Below are 22,724 nucleotides of genomic sequence, written 5' to 3'. Positions count from 1 at the left end.
TTCTTTGGTGACTGAAGATAACGTGGCCAGCCACATCCCATTGTCCTGCTGACAGGAGGCACCATGTCTGGGGATAAGATGGAGTGCTTCCATTCATGAGTGAAGGAAAACAATTTCTCTAGGCTCCTCAACCATATTTCCCATTTCTTCCAACACAAAACAAACAGCCAGACCAAATTTGTTGAACACAGACATGAATCCGATGTGGTTGGATTTGACTGTATTACTCTGCTCCCTTAGCTTGCTACAAGAGATGGCTCTGTGTGTGTGTGGACTTACTTAGAAAGTTGTGACTCTGCCACTCACATCTCTGTAATTATAGCCAGTTTATCAACGTCTGCCACCCTCTGTTTCCCTCATTGATAAGATGAGACTAAAACTGCCCACTTTGCAAAGAGATCAGCCAGGGTAAGACCAGTAAGATGTATTGCACACCGTAGCTGAAGTCCGTATTCAAAAGTACGGTATCCACCATCCTCAGAGTTGAGCCAGAGAGAGAATAACAAAGACACAGGAATCAACTTGCACTTTAACCAAAGAGAATAGTTTCCTTTAAAAAGCTTCATTTGCCAGCCTTGAATGTGATGCTGCGGTCAGATAAGGGAACATTGGCAACAAGAGCTCAAGCTTCCTGACCAAGTCCAGAACTAGTAAACCTTCAAGTTTGGTTTGAACTCAGCCTGCCTAACGTCAGAGCTTCTTAGTACAGGCTGATGGAGGCCGATGGTGGAGGGGATGGGCGGAGGGTAGCAGAGTATCACAACCTAAAGTGGTTTGTGCACATCTAGCTGTACCACGTGTCTAGCTGTATCCAAAGGGAGACATTTTACCATTTAATTAAGGCTGCTGGGCTCCATGCTAATGCATCTCTAAGACAGAATTCCCTTGCGCCCCTCCCCAATGCATTAAGAAAATCACAACAAACTAATATGACTTCTGAGCACTCTAGTGCTAGTGTGTGTGTCGACACCCACCCCATAAAAGACTAGAAAACTACCCAGTGTGGTGTCATTTCCCGACAATTGGGGTTCTCGCTTCCAAGGGTGGAGCCTCCCGAGGTCTTCTGGAACTTTGAACCCTTTGACTCCATGTAAAAGTCTTGTACTAAAAACTGGAGTGCCTTCTCCATGCACATTTTGAAACATCTGCTAAAAGGCAATGACCTTCCATCAACAGGGAGCTGCCTCTGCAGAAGGGAGACATTGTCTACATCTACAAACAGATTGATCAGAACTGGTATGAAGGTGAACACCACGGCCGGGTGGGAATCTTCCCACGCACCTATATCGAGGTACCGCAACCCGCAGCTCCATCCTTCTCAGGAGAAGCCCAGCATGCCTGAAACGCCATTTTCTTACCACATCCTGTGTTCTCTTCTCTTCTGTTCCTTCCCTTGCCTTTTTGCTTTCTTTCCTTTCTCAGCTTCTTCCTCCAGCTGAGAAGGCTCAGCCCAGAAAGTTGGCGCCTGTACAGGTTTTGGAATATGGAGAAGCCATTGCAAAGTTTAACTTCAATGGAGATACACAAGTAGAAATGTCTTTCCGAAAGGTAAGCCACGTGTCTCATCCTGGCTTTGGGGCCTTTGAATGATGCTGTTATCTCAGAGATAGGATGTTGTTATGTCTGTAGCCTCAAGAACATGGTGGATTGGTCAAAAATTAAAATAAGGAGAACCAGAGGTTTTTCTGAGATGAGATTTTACTTTTTTTTTTTTATTTTATTTTATGTGTGTGAGCGTTTTGCCTGCATGTGTAGCACCTTCTGTGAAGACCTGAAGAAGCTGTTGGCTTCTCCAGAATTGGACTCACTCAGGGTTGAGAGCTACCACATGGGTTCTGAAAAACCGCAGGTCCTCTGGGAGGGCAGAGAGCGCACTTAACTGCTGGGCTATTTATCCATCTTCCAAGGTTTCTTTTTAATTATTTACACAGCTCAGTTTAGCCACATTGAGTTTACCAATTAAAGCCAGTATTTATGGCACCTTAGATACCATATATTAACTGTATTCAACATCTAATGATAAACATTGTGCTGATGGCTTGGTTTAGGTTTGTTATGTCTCCATAAACCAAGTGGGGAGGCAAAACCATTGGTACCAGGAGGAATTTTAAAGGCTTTGAGACCAGAAGTCAAGTTACCAGAATCACAGTTTGTGTGGAGGTGAATACTTGATCTGTGCCTCCACTGCCTCATGAAAAAAAAAAAAAAACATGGAGAGGGAAGGCCTCTTCAGGGTGTTGTGAGAGACCTGAATGAAGCAGCGTGACTTGGTCCAGGTCAGCGTTCAGTCCACAGGTGGGAGCAGTTCTTGTGGCAGAGCTCAGCATGCTTAACATGACCGCAGTGACCCTGTGGGTGGTGGGATGGGGTGCAGGGGAAGAGTGAGTTTTTCTTCTCACTGACTCAGACATTCTCTACATGTCATAGTCTTCCAGCTTGCCGACGTTATGAGAATTAATAATTTCATTGAGGATCAAGAGAAATTAACTAGTATCTTAGAAGTAGATAAGCAGCCTTATACGTAGAAGAAACCAGATGTTTCCTAATTGCCCATTGCCAGGGAATTCTTGGTTAAACTGTTACAAACATGGAAAGAGACTACCAAGAGTGGTCAGTTACGTTTTTATAACATCTGCACAAATGGAGAATTATGTAAGGCCTTGTTCCATATACCTGTAATCCCCATGCTGGGAGGCAGAGGCAGGGGGATGATAATGAGTTTTTCAAGGGCATCCTGGCTGTGAAGCAAGATTGTGTGTGTGCCTGTGTGCATATGTGTGTGTGCGTGTACATATGTGTGTGCATGTATACATGTGTGTGTGTGCGTGTACATATGTGTGTGCATGTTTTCCTTGATAAAGATGCTTCACTCTATGTCATTAAGTATCAAAAAGTATATAGGTGAGAGTGCAATGCAGTCGCTGTCCTCTGACCTCTCTACACAGGTCCTGTCACACACGTGTCTCCTCGTACCTACCATAAACATGATAATAATAACAAAATAAATTGGGGGCAAACCATGTACAAAATTCAAAATACAGTACATACACAATTTCCATAGGGGAAACAGGGCAAGTTTGATTCATGTGCATGGAAGTAAATCTGGAAATCGCCTAGGTCTTAACAATGGTAATCCCCAGAGGTAGCGGTAGAGGGCGATTGTTTGGGGCCTTATGTTTATTTTTATCCTGACTTTTCTGTGACATAGAAATAAAGTATAGAAAAGAGTATAGAGAACTTTCTGGGGGTTGGGGAGATGGGTAAAGGCACTAGCTGCCAGGGTTGGGGACCTGAGTCCAGCAAGTTGTCTCTGATCTCAACCAATCACACATACAAAATCACATATAACATTGTGTATTGTTATAAAATATAATTTATATTACATTATATGTGCATATATATATAATTTCATATGAGAGAGAGAGCCTTCTGAGTTGGGTGTGATGGCTCACACCTATAATCCTACCACACAGAAGGTTGTGTTAAGATGACTGTTATGAGGTGAAGGCCAGCCTGGACTACATAAGTGAGTGTGGGCCCTATCTCATAAAGGCTGTAGAGGTAGCTTAAGGGTTAAGAGCACTTGCTGTTTTTGCAGAGGATACAGGTTCTATTCTCAGCACCCACATGGTGCTTCACAACCATCCATATCTCTAGCTCCAGATGCTTTCTTCTGACCCCTACAGGCACCAGGCAAGTTCATGGTACACTTAATTACATGCAGAAAAAAAAATGTCCATACAAATACAATTATTTTTAAGTAATATAACGTTAAAAGAACAACCCAAAACACAGCCTTCCAGGGCCTCTGCCTTGCAGAGGAAGGCTGGATATGTGACCAGTTTGTTTTAAAGGACTCTTAGACACTACAGTTGCCTTCTGGCTCCAGGCCATGAATCTGAGCTCTTTACTGAAATGCTTAACTCCTTGGTTAAGGCAGCTCTACTGTGTTAGCATCCCCAACCTAGTTCTCCATCCAAGGCTGGTAGAGACTTCTCTCCTGAGCATAGAGTGTGGCGAAGGATACTGTGCAGGATACAGGCAGGGACCTCCGATGGACTGCAGGGTGGTGCTTTAAGACCTTTTGCTTGACTGTGTCTTACAGGGGGAGAGGATCACGCTGCTCCGACAGGTGGATGAGAACTGGTACGAAGGGAGGATCCCTGGGACATCCCGCCAAGGCATTTTCCCTATCACCTATGTAGATGTGCTTAAGAGGCCATTGGTGAAAACCCCTGTGGATTACATCGACCTGCCTTATTCCTCTTCCCCGAGTCGCAGTGCCACTGTGAGCCCGCAGGTACATAAGCGTTCAAACTCAGCTTGGAGTCTTCATCCTCAGCTGTGTCGAGGGCACACAGCCCTTCTGGGATGGCTCTCTGGTGCTCTGATTAAGAGCTACCTAGAGCCGGGCAGGCTGGGGCTCCTTTTCATACATGTCTGTGGCACTCTAAAAAATATGAAGGAAAGGGAAGAGTTTAAGATAGTTTCTGTAGGGATAAAGTGAAAGGGAAGAAAAACAAGTGAATTATCAGTTGGTGTATCCCTGCGAAGCTAGTGGTGTGTAGACCACGCCCCTGTGGCCTAGCATGCTTCTCTGTGCAATATTGGTCCATCAAGATTGGTTTTCAAGCTGGGCAGTGGTGGCTCATGCCTTTAAATCCCAGCACTTGGGAGGCAGAAACAGGCAGATTTCTGAGTTCGAGGCCAGCCTGGTCTACAGAGTGAGTTCCAGGACAACCAGGGCTACACAGAGAGACCCTGTCTCAAAAAAACAAAACAAACAAACAAAAAGATTGGTTTCGAGAAGACAGTGGTTGGAAGGTAATTTCACGTTCTCATCCTTACACATGTAGACCAGATGCAAAGTGCTTCTGCAAGCCTTCCCTGGACTCACGTTGGAAAAGAAATTTCATGTGTGTCAGTCTCTACTGGGTCAAAATGGAGTAATGTATAGGCATAGTCACATGGTTGCTTTTCTAAAAGTTAATTATGAGCATAATTGTTTAAGATGTTGTTACAAATGGTGCCCACTTTCCCAAAGCCAGTAAGCAGAATAAGGTAGGGTGGCATCCTGTGGAGTGAGACGGAAGATGATGAAGACTGAGGCTTGGGGTGCCGACATGGTACCACCTTTCTCCTGTTCTCTATCATTTCGTCCCCTCCTCACGCTGGCCACCGACACAGCAGAGAGCACATGGCACATGGCATGGGCCTCTGTGAACAGTGAGAACAACATCCTTCCATCTCACATGAGAGGCCATGGGACCGGACTGGGCTTCTTGCTCCCTAATTTTCACTTGACCGTGGCCAAGAGTGATGGCAAAACACAGTGATCACACACTTCCTGGTTTTGTGTGGGAAAACTCCGCAGAGTCAAAGTTAGGGCCTGGACAGAGGCTGTCCACCTAACCAAACAGTTTTGGGTCAGCACTGTGGTTGCAAGGATGGTTTTAGTTGGCTGGGGCGGGGCACTTCCTGGCTTTTCCTTTGAAATGTGACGCTGCAAAGCTGCCCAGCGCTGCCCACAACTGGGGAATGGAGCCTTTCCCATCTCTGTGCCACTCTCCCCTCCTCTCTCTCTTTCCACCCTGCCTGCACACTCTCATGCTCACCTCCTCTCTCCACCCTGCCCACACACTCTCATGCTCCCCTCCCCTCTCCCCCCTGCCCGCACACTCTCATGTATCCACCCAGCCACTTTGCAGGCTCTCTCCCAGCCTCACCAGATGGTTTCTGCTCTGGACTTCAGGGTGTCCTGTTCATCCTCTCTGTTTCCTTCTTCCTTATGCCCCTGTGGTGGTTTTTCTCCTTTCCTTTATGCTGACACTTTGATCTCTGCTTCTTTCTTTTGTTTTCTCCTCTCTCCTTTTCTTTTTTTTAAGTATACTAGTCACAGCAAGCTCATGATGCCAGCCCCTTCATCTCTACCCCACCCCCGCCGAGCCCTGTCCCCTGAGATGCACGCCATCACCTCCGAGTGGATCTCTCTGACTGTCGGGGTCCCAGGCAGGCATTCTCTGGCCATGACGCCACCCTTGCCTCCTCTGCCCGAGGCTTCTGCCTGTGACATGAACCGCTTGGCCTTGTCAGCAAGGGCCCGGCCCTCCTTACCTCTCAGCCTCCCGTATTCAAGTTGGTCAGATCACTCCACCCTGCACCCAGTGGTCTCCCCAATGGCCCTGCCTCCACCCCACAAAACCTACTCACTGGCACCCAGTGCCCAGGCTCCTCTTCACGTCAATGGAGATGGTGGTATTCACATTCGCCAAGATGGCTTCTCCCAGCCACCACTTGGGAACTCTGATAGGGTCATCTCCGAGCTTAGTGACGCCTTTAGCAGCCAGAGCAAGAGACAGCCCTGGCGAGAAGATGGACCATATGACAGGAAAGCAGAGAGCGAGGCAGGTGAGAGATGCCCTGGTGGACCCAAGATCTCTAAGAAGAGCTGCTTGAAACCTTCAGACGTGGTCAGGTGCCTGAGTTCTGAGCAGAGACTCTCAGAGTTCCACACTCCTGAGGACAGCCAGTCCTTCAAGCCTCTGGGAAGCCCTTTCCCAGTCTGGGAGGCTGGGCCACCAGAGCTTCACAGAGGTGTCGAGGCTGACAGGAAGGCTGCTCAGAGTGGTGTGAGCCAGGTAGGCCTGAAGCATGACTGGTGGGCCTTGGCCTCGTGCTTAGCATGGTGGGCCACACCAGATGTCTTACCCTTGGTCTATTAACTGAGGCCAAGTGGGTGTCTGTGAGATCTGTTTGCTTGCCTTGGAAGCAAAGGGATGTCCAAGAGGGAATGGAGGGGCCGTGGACTAGGGTGTTGGCTGGGGATAGTTCAAAGAAATGTATTCTAGCATCTTGAGGTGATTTGAAAGTATTCTTCCACTGACACCTGCTACCCCGGTACAGAAGCCCTCAAGCAGGAAAGCCTTCCTTGTGCCCCATTCTCGTCCTAGAGAGTGTCGTTGGTCTGTTTTGACTAACACAGCTAAGAACACCAGGCTTTGGTGTGACGTGGTGTGCTTTTCTTGTGAGATGCACTGTTTCCATAACGCATGGTGCTCAGTTCTGTCAGGTGTTTGTCTTGTCTCGTGTTTGTGTGGAACTGAAGTTCACAGTGAGCTGAAGCATTTTGGGTCTTCAGAGGCGGCAAGATGCAGGGGCTTCTGATGTGGTTGAGGTCACTAAATAGGTGTCTTAGGTTTTGGTTCTTCTCTTTAAGTGAACTACAAAAATCTCAGCATATAAATCAAGGTGGACTTAGGGTATGTTGGAGGGACATTAATTTTAAAACTAGACAGATCATTATTTAGTTTTGTTTGTATTATTTAGTATTCAGAAAGTCAAAGACTTTGGGCAACTTTTCCATAGTAACCAGATTTGAGTACCAACTCCATCTAACTGCTATGATGGGAATTGTTCACTCCCTCAGAGACTGAGTTTCCTGAAAAGAAGATAATTTCCCTCATAGCATGGTCCAGAAAATTTCTTGAAATAATGCATGCAGGTGTTAAGCACAAGCACTTTGTAAGGGAAGATAGAACCGCCATCTTGAGTGATCTAAAGCTGCCTCTAGGACCAGGGACATTATAGAATCTCAATAGAATCAAGTGTTTTCCTGGAGCCATCCCCGAGTTGTCTGCCTGTCATCTGTTATGTATAAATACCACAGTGGACTATGCCCCTATCTCAGACCGTTGCTCCTGTTTCCCCTTGTAGCTCTGTTTATTTTTTGAGGAATTGTTCAAGGTGCTGCTATTACTGGTCTATGGACAGGGACTAGAGGTTGTTAAATCCCTTTCTTGAGGAGCCCATATCCAGTGATAGTGGCTGACACAGTTGTGTCACCTGGCTAATAACAGGAACACAGAGGCAGGCTGGACCTCCACAAGACCTTGTGTCTGCTATGGAGATCACTGAGGGTAATCAGATATGTGATAGTTTGTGTGGAATTGGGCTTAGACTTAACATAAAGTTAGCAAACACTGAACATGCCCTCCCAAACATACACACACACACACACACACACACACACAGACCCTAGTTACTCATATGTAAAGTAGGGGTGAAAACAAACCCTGTACCCCTCCCTGGAAGGGCTACTGTGATGATGTAAAACAGTGGATATCAGTAGATTAGTAGGGTACTTGCCATATAGTAGTCTCCATTAGACAGGGCTTCCTGCTCTGACTGCTCTATATGGTTGTCCCATCTCCAGAGAGTGCAGGGCTCTGGACAGGTGTACTCTAAAGAAAAGTATCCATATGGTTAAGAGGAAAAAAAATAGTCCACTGGAAGAGATAGTGGAGTTGCCAATTGAAAAGGATGAAATGTCTGACAGAGGAGCGGTTCCCAGATCAACCTAAGGTGCCGAGAGCCCTCCTCATTGGCAGGCGTGAGTCATCGCTTCAATCCGGTTCATGGATTTAGTGTGTACAGGAAGTACGCACAGCACAGTACTGAAGCACCAGTGAGGTTCAGGGTACACACTTCCTGCTTCCTGACGAGGGTAGGAGGAGCCGGCAGTGCCAGAGATTGTATTGATTGAGAGGCCAGGCTTGTTAAGGGCTGGCTCTCCTTTCCGGGTGAGTCTCTGGACACCAGGTGTATCACTTCCTGTTCCCTCCCTTCCTCCTCCTTTCCTGGCCAAGCCATTTCCCTGTGGATATGTAGAGGCCATGGTCTGGTTGGCTGCTTTCGAGAATTACGGGTGTCTGGAAGGGTAGCTGCGTACACACATCCCTCTCAGCCACTCGCTTCAGCCAAGACAGCTCTGGTGAGGGTACCTTTATAAAGGACTCCCTCTTCTTGAGATCCATTTGTCTGACAGGCAAGCTAAAGATGGGAAGGACTTACTTCATCAACTGTTCTCTAGTGGCCCTGTCAGGACAGGACCCCAGGCTGTGTCACTTGTCTGAGTAAATGCATTCCAGTGTCAAGAAACTTGCCAGCCACTCTTCCCCTTGATGAGCCCCAAGTTCTGTTTGTCCTTCTGTTGGGACGAGGAACTTGGTCGTGCATCCGACCAGTAAACAGAATGTTAAGTGAGAATGCAGTCCGAGAGGTTGTTATCACTTACTAGGTATTTTCTAAATATCTGGTGTCCAGCAGTGTGCTAAGTGCCCTGGGAGGCGAAAGGCTTGGACATCGCTGCAGACTTCCTTTGCCTCTCAGGAAAGTCTTTCCTCTGGGCTTCGAATACTCCCTTGTGAACTGTTCATTTAGATTGCAAGGCAGTCTTTTCTTCTAAAGTTTCCCCAGCTTTTGTGTGCACACTGCGCCTGCTTGTCCTTCTTGGCTTCCTATAGATGCTACATTTCCTAGGAAGCCTTCCCTGGCTATCTCCCCAACCCCTGCACAACTGGATAAAGAGCTTTGAGCCTGACCCTGTGAGCATGCTCTCTCCTGCATTTGCCCCTTGCAGGCCTGTCCCTACAGGGCATTAAGGCCCAAAGGTCAAGGGTCATGACACCTAATCTATGGAATGTGCTCAGTAAATACTTGTTGAATGAAAGAAGAGATTAAAAAAATATCTGAGCTGACCTAGAAGAGTTCATGCTATTGACTGGGGAATCAGCTCTGTTCTCACGTAATTATAATGCAAAAGAGAGACAGTCTGTCCTGGAAATTCAGGGTGGGAATACTTTAATAAGCATAGGAGGAGAAAGGTGATTGCAAAGTAGCAGAGTGTGTGTGTGTGTGTGAGTGTGTGTGTGTGTGTGTGTGTGTGTTTAAATATTAGGGAGTTTTCCCATAGATACAGCAGATTGTAATTGATATTCAAAGGCCCGGAGGTAGGAAGCATAATGTGTGTATGGAGAAGGGTTTGGTCCTAGATTCAGCAAGCTTTGGATGAACCTATAGGTTGATAGATCAGTGGGAACTTGCCAAGGGGGCTGGAACCACAGCTTGGCCAATGCCTGTTTGTGCCTCCAGCATTTGCCATATCTCTTAAGAGCATGGCTATCATCTTCCTTGCTGTCTCCTAGCCATTGACATTGTTGCTCTCCTTCCTCTGGGTCACCTGCCCATATCCCCACTTTCCGGATAGGTGAACTCCTACGGAAGATGCTTTGATGTCTCAGTCACTTCGACTCTCAGAATGCTTTCACGCTCTGCTGGCTACTTATTTTTAGGTTTGTTTTCTCTGAACACCAGAAGAGGTAAATCAGTGTCAGGGTCTCTAGGGAGCCAGGGGGAGCATTGGTCTCCAGGTTCTGGATCTGGCTCTGCTGTCAGTCCACTGAGTGTCTGTGGATGAGTCACATCTCTTTCCCTACAACTTCCTTGTTCATAAACAAAAGATGCTGACGTGGGAACTGAACTTCCTTCCCGCTGTGGTGTTCTGTGATAGGTAAGGAACCCATGTGAATTTCAGTTGATGAGAAAGAACACACAGTGTTAGATATGGGCTTTATTATAGACCCGCACAGTTTCACTGTTGAAAAACAAACACCTTTTTGCTTGTTTTTTTGAGTGATGACTATGTTGACAAAAACACACATAGGTACACAGAAAACACCCAGATCAGGATTAACTGGCAAGTTCTTGGATTCTGTTTAGCATAATTTCAGCTTAGCATGTAGAGCGGTGTCTTAGTCAGGGTTTCTATTCCTGCACAAACATCATGACCAAGAAACAAGTTGGGGAGGAAAGGGTTTATTCAGCTTACTTCCACATTGCTGTTATCACCAAAGGAAATCAGGACTGGAACTCAAGCAGGTCAGGAAGCAGGAGCTGATGCAGAGGCCATGGAGAGATGTTCCTTACTGGCTTGCTTCCCCTGGCTTGCTCAGCCTGCTCTCTTATAGAGCCCAAGACCTCCAGCCCAGGGATGGCACCACCTACAAGGGGCAATTGAGAAAATGCCCCACAGCTGGATCTCATGGAGGCATTTCTCCAACTGAAGCTCCCTTTTGTGATAACTCCAGCCTGTGTCAAGTTGACACACAAAACCAGCCAGTACAAGCAGCTAATCTTGAAAGTAAAGGAAGAGATCCGGTGAGAAAGCTCCACCATTCGTGCCACTGCATCTCCCCAAGAGAGAAGCAGTTTGCTGAATGCTATCTGGATTTGTGTCTAAGAGTGCTTGACATTTGGGAGAAGCCTCGTTGAATTTCTAAATTAAATCAGGCATCCCTATGGTCCCATAACTCAGGAAGGAGAGGCAGAAGGATCAGGGAGAGGAGGGGTGCAAGTTGGCTAAAGACAGAAATGTGTGCTTTGGAAAGCATGCACGTGGGAACTAAAATCTGTCCCCAGAAAGATGCAAACAAAGGCAGGGGCCTGACTGGAGACTGGAAATCAGACAGGAAGGGAAGGACGGGGATAACTTGTAAGATCAAAAGGGAAATGAGTATTAAGATCACACACACATACACACACACACACACACACACACACACACACACACACAAACACACACCAGAAAGAAATATTAAGATGTTCAAAGATGGGAAATGTTTTCCTGTGACTCACAAGGGAAGTCTCTAAGCACACCCAGTGAGTGTTAATAGTTTATGGGAGGAGGGGAGACACTGACACTATTCTGACAAAATTACCTGCAAGTGTTCTCTTACCACATAAGGGTGGGAAACCAAGACCAGAAGCTGTAGTGTTAATTCCTGTTGTGGTAACAGAAGAAATGGGCAGCTTCTGTAGAGATCCAGGTGCCAGCATCTGTAGAGATCCAGGTGCCAGCTTCTGTAGAGATCCAGGTGCCAGCTTCTGTAGAGGTCCAGGTGCCAGCTTCTGTAGAGATCCAGGTGCCAGCTTCTGTAGAGGTCCAGGTGCCAGCGTCTGTAGAGTTCCAGGTGGCAGCAGCAGAGCACTGAGAGGTGATCTTCCCTCAGTACCACCCTGTATGAGTGGTTTGGTGGTTGTGAGGTTTCCCTCTGACAAGGCACCTAAAGGACCAAGGATAGGGGCGAATGCGCAGAACTTAAGAGTCTAGGAAACGGATGGCCAGAGAGACTGGAGATAGCACACTTAGCACAGACCATGTAATAGAGACTCAGCTCAGGCAGGGACTGTTGCATGCTGCTGGGGAAGCAGGAAAGGGACAGAAGGCAGAAGATGCCTTTCCACCATGAGAAGAACATGGCGGCTGGGGGCTGGGAGGGAAAGCTAGGGGACTGGAGGCTGGAGAGATGCCTCAGTAGGTAACAAAGGCGCGTGCCACTAAGCCTGGTGGGCTGAGTTCGATCCCCAGCACCCACATGGTAGACGGGCAGTTACCCTCTTTCACCTGCACACCTTGATACATGCAGTCCCTGCACTAATGTATCCTTAAGTTAAAAAAAAAAATAGAAAACATGGGATTTGTACTCAGCACACTGATGTTTCTTTTTATTTTCTTTTGTTATGAAGAAAAAAGCATGAGGTACGCTGGGAATGCCCTCAATTCTTCTTCACACCTGAGCCACACAACTGCCATCTCTCCTAATAGGACAGAGATGAACAAGGTGGACAAAGTCTGATGTGTGAAAGACTGAGTGTTCCTGACCGTTAGAAACAGATTAAAATTACAACAAAGTCCATGCATTGTCCTTTGGGTGCTCTCTAAGGAGAGCACATAGTGGGGATCCCAAGGACTTGCCAGTAACTAGCTTTCTATTGAAATCGCCATCTTCCTCTTCCCCTTTCCCCATCAGATGTTATAGAACTCTGTGGGACCAGAAGTCCCTTTGCTGGTTCCCTGGAAGTTTCCTGAAACAGAAACCCAGGGGTGAGTGGTCCTGGCCTACTCTGCTCAAAGAGTTGCCTGTGTTCCATAAACAGTCAATCTGGTATCACCATGCTTGGGGAATACCTCCCCTCCAGAGTTTACAGAAATGAGCTCTTCATCTATGTCTGGAGGCTGTGATCTGACCAGTCGAGGGGCTGCCTCCTTTCAGCTGTGGTGGTGCTGCCCATTTCTAATTATTAACTCGTAAGATGGGCATACTCTAGTTATAGAACTAGGGCTGATCATTATGGTATCTATTTTGGAATTTGCAATCTTTGTTCAGAAGACAGTCAGTATCAGGGCCTGTCTGGGAACTCAGGTTGTTCATTGTCCCCTTAGGAGGCCAGTGTAAGTTGCATAATGTGAGGTTAAGTCAGAGGAGACACAGGGTACGGCTTAACTAGAGCATTGCCATCTCAGAGACTTGGGGGGGGGCAGTGGCCTATCAACAGAATAGCCCATTCCTGATCGCTGTGTGGAGATCCAGGCCACACAGGGACTGGGTGTCTATCCCATGTGCTCCTCTGGGTTCTCTATCTTGTGTGCAGCTTATTTTGGACTTATTTAGCCTTTGGCACACCCCCAGAGCTGGAACAGGATGCTTAGTAATTGCAGGAGCACCAGGTGCTTTCTGGGTCCTGAGGGGATTAACAGCCTCAGGGAAGCTGAGGTCAGATTTCTGACAGACTCCAAGCTGAAGACAGACAACAGGGAAACAGAGCAAGGACACACACAACGTTTTTTTTTTTTGGGGGGGGGGGGGGGGGACGAAAAGAACACTCTGTTTTGTGTGAGGCCCGAGAAATCGGTTGTTTCTGGATCATCAGCTAGCTCCTGCACCTCTAGTGGGGAGGTGAAGGGGGTGCAGTGTGTGCCTGCTTGAGTGTGTGCACGCACATGCCTTGCACGTTGGACTGGTTGCTGTTTTTCCAGGCACATGGGAAGCTGGAATGTGACTACAGAATCCAAGATGTACGTAGCATGAGCTCATGCTCCCTTTATTCTTAGCACCAGCCTGGTCCGGATGAGAACATGTATCTACTCTTAGGCTTAAGAAAGGCAGACTCTGAAACTCTGAGGGGAGGGCACTGCCAGCAGAAAGACAATGTGAAGCACACAGGCAGTTTAAAATGTCCTAGTAGCCATAGTGAAACAGAATACACAAGTTAATTTTTAATAATGCATACTGTTTCACCCAATATAGTAAAAATTACTTAATGATCTATTTTACATCTTTTTATCTTGAACCAAGTTTTTGAGAACCAGCATCTGTTTTTCAGTCGTAGGACATTTCGCTTCATACCTTGGAGCTCATGTGATCATGACGCAGGCTCAGACAGCGCAGGCTCAGAGGAACTGCAGAGCAGGCACGTGTTAGAAAGCGGGACAGGAAAAGTGAGAGCGTGTGCCTAGAGGGAGAAAAGTCTCTGAGGATAAACAGCCTTCCAAGGGAAGGGCTGATCAGGTAATGGCTGTCGGTGGTTTTCCAGCTACATGGGAGCTCTCCCCACCCCAGTAAGTTTACATTCCAGCTATATGAGCTGTTTTAGCAAATCTAAACAAGGAGAAACCGAATCTGATAATATTTACATCGACTACTTCCTCCATTTATCCAGCACTGGTGGGGACCCGTCTTCTCTACCTCTCAGGAATGGGGCTGCCTGCACTCTCTGGATGTTAAGGTTAGATGATGATTATCTCTGCTCTGGGCATGGCCAGAGACCAGAGGAGTTGCTGAGACATGGAGAGCCCTCTAGTATTGTGGTGCCTGGGTTTAATATCAGATGCTGTTTTTTATGGCACGCCTTTTAATGAGTAAATGACTTTGAGCATCTAGAGCAGAGGTTCTCAACCTGTGGTTCTCAACCCCCACAGGGGTCGCGTATCAGATATCCTGAGTATCAGATATTTTCTTTATGATTCACAACATTAGCAAAATTAGAGTTATGAAGTAGCAGTGAAGTAATCTTATGGTTGGGGTCGCTACAACATGAGGAATTGGTCACAGAATTAGGAAAATTGAGAACCACTGACCTAGAGTAAAACATTCAGGAAGAGAAGGCAGAGGGTCCCTTTTAGAAGAGGTAGAAATTTGGTATTGGTAACATGATGTCAGCCATCTTAGCCTGACCGAGAGGTGGGGCATGTGAGAACCACAAAGGGGCCCAGCTCTTGTGCATAGAGCCTTTGTGCAAGTCCCCAGTCTCACTAGATCTTAAAATTCCCTCTTCTTGCCTCCCCTAGTCAGAAGTTAGTAAAAAGTAGGGTGGGAACCATTAGACCTTGATGTGCTGTGCTTATAAACAGCAGCCTATCTTACCACGTTTGCTTCCCAGATCCTCATTATCTCTCAGGTGATTGGTTCCAGCCACAGCAAGGATGTGAGCTTTCCTAAGCTGTGGACACCATCCTCTTGTTTTGCCTTGGCCTGAGGTCATCAAGCCATCAACTGGAATTTGTACTACTTATTTTTAATGAGAACTTTTGTTGTCATGAGGTATGACCCAGACCAGTCTCGGGCACACTGAGTCCAGAGGACCTCACGTGAGATACTCTGCACTCTTGCGTTTCAGACCAAGAAGGGTCAACAGTGGCACCAGCGCTTAGCAGTGGCCCCGGTCTGGCACAGCCGAGATAGCAAAGTCAGAGTCTGTGCTTCGATAGGGTCCTGGGTGACACACTGCTCTTCGGTACCCTGACTGGCTGGTGGCGATGATGCCACCATCTCTGAGACAGACAGCCAATAATTCTGCTCTTGGCCAGCACTTGCTCCTATCAAGTCACTGTATCAGTATCCCACACCCAAGGTGTGCAGAGTTCGCTTCACTCTTCTGAATACCTGCATAGCATGTGCTCAGAGATGTCTTGTTTCCTCCCCTGTTACATGCAAGCAGGGTGATGGATGAGTGAAGCCCAGAGTTAACTCCAGCCGGCTGGCAAAGGCTGGAAGGACCCCAGACATCAGAGCAACAGCATGAGAGGACCCATCAGTTTTGTCTTCAACTCCTCTGCTGTCCAAGTAGAAGCCAAGAGGCCGGGTTTCAGCAATAGAGGCTAGGAAGGGTTTCTTAGAGAACTTGAAGGAATGTCTCAAAAACAACGATGAGGGGGCACTGAAGAGATAGCTCAGTGGTTAGGAACACTGATTGCTCTTGCAGAGGAGCTTGCTTGCCTCTGTTTCCAGAACCCACATCATGGCTAACAACTGTCCCTAACCCCAGTCCTGAGGGAATTAGATGACCTTTTCTGACTTTCATGGGTATTGCATGCCCATGGTAAACAGACATACATGCAGGCAAGATGTTCAGACACATAAAATAAAATAAAATAAAAACCCATAGGAAAGTGATTCCTGATTCAGCTGCCGTTCTGGGCATGCTACAAGGTGAGGACATCTACAGTGGAGATGAACAAGAACGGTGATGTAGCAGAATTGCAAGAACAGCCAAGCAGTTCACCTCTCCCTGGTGGGCTGTGTGATACTGAGGCGTGCAGAACCCACCTCGGAGCATGCGCTTTTAGGAGAACAGTATGATCAACACATCCTGCCTGTCTCCTGGTTTGGGGGGATATATCCATTGGTCATTATGTCAGTTAGCACACCTGATAAGGCTGTGTGGTGGTGGTGTGTGAAAGAGAACAAATAGGACAGTGGCAGAAGCCAGGAGACCACTGCACTGCCTGTGTGATCTCACCGTCTCGCTGGCTCTCTCACCGTCAGCAAGTGTGGTCTGCACAGAAGATTTCTAAGTGCCCTTTAAAAGACAGTGGGGTGGTTGTAGTCATCGCAGGACACCTGGAGGGTGACTCCAAAGATGGACTTCCAAGGATTCATTCAAAGCGACTTCCTAGAGCTTGGAGCTCCAAACTCTCTCCCAACAGAGGCTTGACCTCCTCATGAGAGCCAACTTAAAAGGAAGGTCCGCGAGGCCTCATTGCATGGCCTCATTTCTGTATCAACATACGTAATATGGGCTGGTAACAAGAGATAGCTCATTGCTGTGTTTCTCTCAGGTCACACTGCTCTGAAACTCACTCCATACCTCATAAGACTAAATCATGTGTAGATTCTTTTGAGGACATGGTCTTGTTTAAGACTTTATTACCCAGGAATATATCAGTAGTAATGTAATTATTTAGTTTCTGTGAGGTCCCCAGGGTCCTGATGGTTTCACTGTTGGTGCCCCATTACCCCAAACCTGAAGCCACCTTTGATACAGCAGCCCCTTCCCTGAAACGTGTTCACTAAGATTGGAGGTTCAGAATGGTATGGGGTACGAGGTGTGGGGGTGCAGCAGTTCTGCTCCTAAAGGCAGCCCTTCCTTGTGTCAGTCTGAGGACCCCGTGTTGTCCTCACCTCACACCCAACACATTTCCCATTCCATTGCTGGATGCTTGCTTCTAATTCTGTACATCTGCATTTTCTTCTGTGCATCTGCCATGTTGTCATGGAAACCCAGTGGTGTCATCTGAATGTGGTGGTGTGGTACGTGTATTTGCTCACGCTTTTTCTTTGAATCCTTTCCAATGTGACATCTGCTAAAATGTCTCCCTTATGATTTGCTTGGTGACCACAGCCTTCTCATCACTCATTGAGCGCAGGACCTGATCTCACAGAATCTGAAAAGAACTATGTGGTAAGATGCCTGTTGAATAAGACTGTGGCTTTCCTAAAGAGCACCCTTACTGACTGCAGCGTGTAGACCAGAATAACTCCTGGTAAACATCCCGCTGTGGTTTGCAAGAGCACCACTGAGGTAGTAGAGCCAGGGATTCAGCCACCCTCTATGCCTCTAAAGGAGAGGAGGAATTTAGAGACAGTTCCACCCTGCCTGCAGGTGGGATTAAATGATGTGCTAGTTAGTGCATGACTGGGGGGATACATTGTTGCATTTGCAGCCTAGATTATTCCAGCTGTAACAGTTAGTCACTAATTACAGGCTGTTATGCTGTTGCCTTTTCAAAGTAGTCCTACTAAATGCCAAATTCCTCTGTATCTTACCTGTCTTTCCATGCTTACCTGGATCCCTCCTGCACTCCACTACTGGAATCTCTCTCTCTCTTTTTTTTTTTAACCTGGATCTTCAACTCTGTTTTCTCCCTGGACTTACGTGCTTCGTCTGGAATGTTACATCTCTTTTTTTTTTTTTGTCCCCACATTGACTGTTTTATGGGGGTTTCTGGATACCGCGGGGCCACCTCACAGGAAGCGGTTTGCAATGAGATCATAAACATTGCCGAGAAATCTGTTCATTACTGCAGCACTGTCTCCCATCCCCCTGACTTCCATCACAAGCTACCCCCTTCTGACAATAAATCACCTTTAATCATTTCCCAGCAACCTGAAGCCCAGCAGCGAAGAGTCGCCCCAGACAGGAGTCGACCCTCACAGGATTTGTAAGTACAGTCTGGGAAATTTGGTTCTTATGTTGTTGGCGGACTTTCTGCCTTGGAAAATGGATGGTTGGCTGACGTCACAGCTGTTTGCGGGGCGGAGGATGAGCTAATTGCTTCCCATTTCTTTGGGGATTTCTAAGGAAGGCCATATTTCCTGTCAGCCATGAATATAGGTGCTAGGTAAATAAAAGAAGTCATGTACTCCTGGGAGAGAGATGGGTAAAGAATTAATGACCATACAAGGGGAGATGAGAGCTGTGCAAACCAGTTTCAGTATCAGTGAAACTGTGGAGAACAGAAAGAAAAGAACACTTGCTTCTGAGCTGAAATAAATGAGCAGTGTTGATTCATTCACTCATTTGTAACCTTTTTTGGATACCTCCTGTGGTTTATGCACATAGGAGAAAATCCTGTTCATAGAAGGAGTAAACTGAGTTGAACCACGCTCTGAGAAAAAGGCATGGATAGAGTGGGTAGTTTGGAGACCCTGAAGGAGGCTTGTGTGGCCAGCACATGGTTCATGAAGGTGAGGTTAGAGATGAAAGTTAAGATGGTAGGGTGGGACCACATTCTAGATTGCAGCTGAGATTGGTTTAGATTTTAGTCTGCAGGCACCAGGAAGCCACTGAAAGCCTTTAAAGTGAGTCGTACGTTGATTGTGCCTATTCTAGGGAGATAACTGTGGCAGCAGATGGAGTGTGGGATTCAGAAAGGAAGGGCAAAGATGTTGGTTAGGAAAAATGAAGTCAGTCATAGTAGCCTTAGCTAGAACAGAGTGATTTTATGTAACCATGGAAATACATAAGATTACCAACAGAGAGTCTGGGTAAAGAGAAGAGTCAGTGAAGGAGAATAAGAAAGAGCAGCAAGACAGGCACGGGTCTAGGAATGCTCACTTTTATAGAACAGAGCTCATAGCATCTGGCCAAGAGTGTTGCCTGCCTCTCAGAGACCAGGAGTAGAAGAGGAGAAAGGATCACCGGGCATTCTCTCTGGCAGCTTGAGAAATGACTGGCAACTGTGTAACAGTAGCGGATTTTCCATTAGGAAGGGCTGAAGAAGAAGTTTGATGACGCATGGGGAACTGTAGATTCAGGGACACTGGAGACAGGGCAGAGTCTTAGGCATATTCGTGGTAAAGAAAGAGGAAAGAAAATTGAAAGATTCATTTGAGAGGCTGTAAGTGGAGGAAGAGGGCTCAGCACAGCCAGGAAAGGGGTACTTGCACACAGTAACAGGGACAGGACAGTAAGTAAAGACAGACTCAGGTCAGGAGGGAAGGAAGGTTAAGGTCTTGTAGAAAGTAGGGGACAGAATACGAGATACTCTGTTGAGAGTAGGGTACCAGGACCAGCAGAAGAATTCAACTGGGGAGTTTGTGAGCTACAGGGGAACCTTTAGAGCTAAGTGGAACCAAGGCTACAAGGGTGCATTTTTTTCCAGTCTGTTTCCACTGTTTGCAGACAGACAACCAGGGTTATTTTCCAGAACATGCATACTCTAGCAAAGCAGTTATGGTGGAAATTAAGGGGACGGGCAGTTTCAGAAGCTAGCAAAGACATACATGTATTACACAGCCAGCTATGTAGGAATCCAAGCTAGGTAGGAAATAAATACAGAAACAGGAGACAAGGTATTTATTCACTTACCAACTTGAAACCTATCTCCATCTCTTTCATTCCTCATTAGAGACCTTCCCACTGACACCCAGATCCTTCCACCAAAATCTCAACACACTGGGACAAATGATGAAAACAGTATCCTATGTGTGACACTTGGCACAAGCTTGCTGCTGGAAGCCAGCGTCATATGCTTGCATCCAGTCCCTCTTATTCCACATTGGAATTCACTGGGGTTACTGGAAATGGCATTTGATTGGCTCATTTACAAAATTCTGGTGCTACTGTGTGTGGCATTTTAAAATGATGGATATTGTGAATTGTGACATTGGTGGCACACGTGATAGAGGCCCCAAAAGCATTCGGGAACGGAGGAACAGAAACAAAGCTCTCCCTTGAGGCCGAAGCTGATGCCAGTTTCACAATGAGCTTCACTGTTATCAGAGCACAGACCAGCACAAACCAGATGTCCTAGGCCAAAGAGCAAGTCAACAAAACCTTCTCTGCGGCTATCCTTGGGTGGGGCGGAAGAGGAAAGTTTTCGGGGTGTTCGGAAAAGGGCCCCCACACATCGAGACATTGGGAATGTGCTGTATTAGTTCTAAATATTATTGTTCTGGGGGGGTTGATATTTTTATTAATTCCTTCTCTCATATCTTATCCAGACCCCAGTTTTCCCTGCCTCCTTTTTCCCCAGTCCCTCTCCCCACCCCTGGGCCCTAAAACAGGCAAAAGTGTCAGAAATAGCAGCTGCTCTCTGTTAGGAGTCCCACACAACACTGAGCTACACAACTGCAACATATATGCAGAGGGCCTAGGCTAGACCCACGCAGGCTCCTTGACAGGCTCAGAGAGCCTCTGGGAGGCCGGGTTTGTTGAGTCTCTGGGCTTGCTTGTGGTGGCCTTGACCCGTCTGGGTTTTACTCTGTAAGCCAGGAGCTCAGTGTGTGCCCCAGAGTGGAGTGGCCTTAGACTCAGTGACACCTTCCTTGCTCAGCTTCCTTCATGCTGAGAACACAGACACGAGCCAATCCATTTGACTGGGAATGTACATTTTCATACATTTTTCTGCCTGTGCATATCTACCACCTGTTTTTACAGTTGTCTTTTGCTCTCTAATGTTTATGGCCAGAATTTAATAATCCTGGAACTAAATAACTGCTTATTATTCTTAATTATCTACCTATATTATCCCATTATAAAAAGGTGTGGTTAACTTTAAAGGTAGTAAAGTGTATAGAGGTCAGGAAGAGGCTGTAGACAATAAAGGTTTCCCATGGTAATGAGAAAAAAAAACTAAATAAGATTAACCATTACGCTGGGCGGTGGTGGCACATGCCTTTAATCCCAGCACTTGGGAGGCAGAGACAGGTGGATTTCTGAGGCCAGCCTGGTCTACAGAGTGAATTCCAGGACAGCCAGGGCTACACAGAGAAACCCTGTCTCAAAAAAACAAAACAAAACAAAACAAAAAAAAGATTAACCATTACTTGATCATCAGAAATCCCCCAACCCATCGGTCTTAATTGATTTAACGCATTTCTCCAATGCTAAACTGCTAGAGAAATAGTCAATAAAATGTTTTCGACATTACATGGGAAACATCATGTCGATGCTGGGTTCACAGTGTTAGGATTTGTAAATGGTCATTGAATCCTGTCAGCAACTGAGTCACTCACTGCTCCTTTCTCTGGTTTGTAGATGTAGCTACCAAGCATTATATAGTTATGTGCCACAGAATGATGATGAGTTGGAACTCCGAGATGGAGATATTGTTGATGTCATGGAAAAATGTGACGATGGATGGTTTGTTGGTAAGAATCCCATCATGCTTTTCTCCCTAGTAGTGTATTGGAAGAAGGACTAGGAGTGATAAGACATGTAAAAAGCAATCTTCCAGCCCCCAGGAATGCTTGGCCACTGATCTTAAGGTCGTATGAATGTCACTGAGTAGAACCTAAAGCCAAGATATGCCAGAGTCTATGACAGACCGCAGTGTCACATTCATCACTGCTGTTAATTGGGTTCCATTTATATTTCTATTGTGTATGTGTCTTTAATATTTAAAGATTTCATCTTTAAAGCTCTTAAGAAGCAGCACAAGATCTGGGCAGTGGTAGTGCTCGTCTTTAATCCAGCACTTGGGAGGTAGAGGCGGGCAGCCTATTCTATAGAAGGAGTTCTAGGATAGCCAAAGATACACATAGAAGTCCTGTCTCAAAAAAACTACCCGAGGGGTGGGGAGAGAACAAGACTAGGCCCCCACCGTAAAGTTCAAGCACATGTGTGGATGTCCCTAAAATCATTTTATTTATTCTAGGCTTCTAATAACTTGAAGAAAAGCAACCTGCTCAAATAATAAAACAAAGGAGGGTTCTGGAAGGCTCAGTGGTAGAACATTTGTGTAAAGCATGAGGCCTGGGTTTGTCTCTGAGTACCACAGACCTCCCGCACACTCGAAAGTGCGCGCACGCGTGTGTGCGCGCGCACACACACACACACACACACACACACACACACACACACACACAGTGTAAGATTTGCCTTTCTAGGAAGGGGAAAGAACAGTCAATATCTATAGAGATTCTACTACAAGCCCAGTGTGCTTCATATACCTTCATCGCCTTCTCTCACAAAGACTCCTGCAAGACAAGAATTAGCCTCCTTTGACAAATTCAAAAAGTGAGGGTCAGTGGGATTAGGTGACTATTCCAAGGTCACTCTGATAGCAGATGTCAGACTGCCAACTACTTCCCTTCCTTTCTGTTCAGGCCACTAGTGTGGTGGCAGTCACTGGTTTGCCCTTAGCTTCAGTCTCTGTCTTCTTCCAACCCCATCCCTGTCTGACTTCTCTGGAAGAAACTTCGTAAAGCTGTGTTGGCACTGGAGTGGTGACAACAGTGATGCTCCACAGAGACAGGGAGGCAGGCTATGGCCTTACCAGCCTCTTAGAAAATGCTCTGTCCTCCCAGAAGCCAGCCCCCTCC

The 22,724-nt window shown here is 46.7% G+C and overlaps 1 protein-coding gene across 45 annotated transcripts in view; it reads left to right on the top strand.

Moving 5' to 3' along the window:
- Sorbs1 (sorbin and SH3 domain containing 1) overlaps positions 1-22,724 on the top strand; it is a 234,923-nt gene that overhangs the window by 207,942 nt on the left and 4,257 nt on the right. For 29 of the 45 annotated variants that reach the window (XM_031390249.1, XM_031390248.1, XM_031390252.1 and 26 more), the window contains 7 exons: positions 1,177-1,291; positions 1,423-1,548; positions 4,106-4,300; positions 5,886-6,638; positions 17,299-17,358; positions 18,060-18,118; positions 21,439-21,551. In XM_031390249.1, the coding sequence (XP_031246109.1) occupies positions 1,177-1,291; positions 1,423-1,548; positions 4,106-4,300; positions 5,886-6,638; positions 17,299-17,358; positions 18,060-18,118; positions 21,439-21,551 (1,421 nt within the window). The remainder of the gene's footprint in view (positions 1-1,176; positions 1,292-1,422; positions 1,549-4,105; positions 4,301-5,885; positions 6,639-17,298; positions 17,359-18,059; positions 18,119-21,438; positions 21,552-22,724) is intronic. The other 16 variants (XM_031390261.1, XM_031390266.1, XM_031390267.1 and 13 more) reach the window with 2 other exon arrangements.

Source organism: Mastomys coucha, unplaced genomic scaffold (genome assembly GCF_008632895.1).
Source record: "Mastomys coucha isolate ucsf_1 unplaced genomic scaffold, UCSF_Mcou_1 pScaffold21, whole genome shotgun sequence".
NCBI classification, from domain to species: Eukaryota; Metazoa; Chordata; class Mammalia; order Rodentia; family Muridae; genus Mastomys; species Mastomys coucha.
The sequence above is the reverse complement of the archived record's forward strand: the minus strand, read 5'-3'. Positions and strand labels throughout refer to the sequence as shown.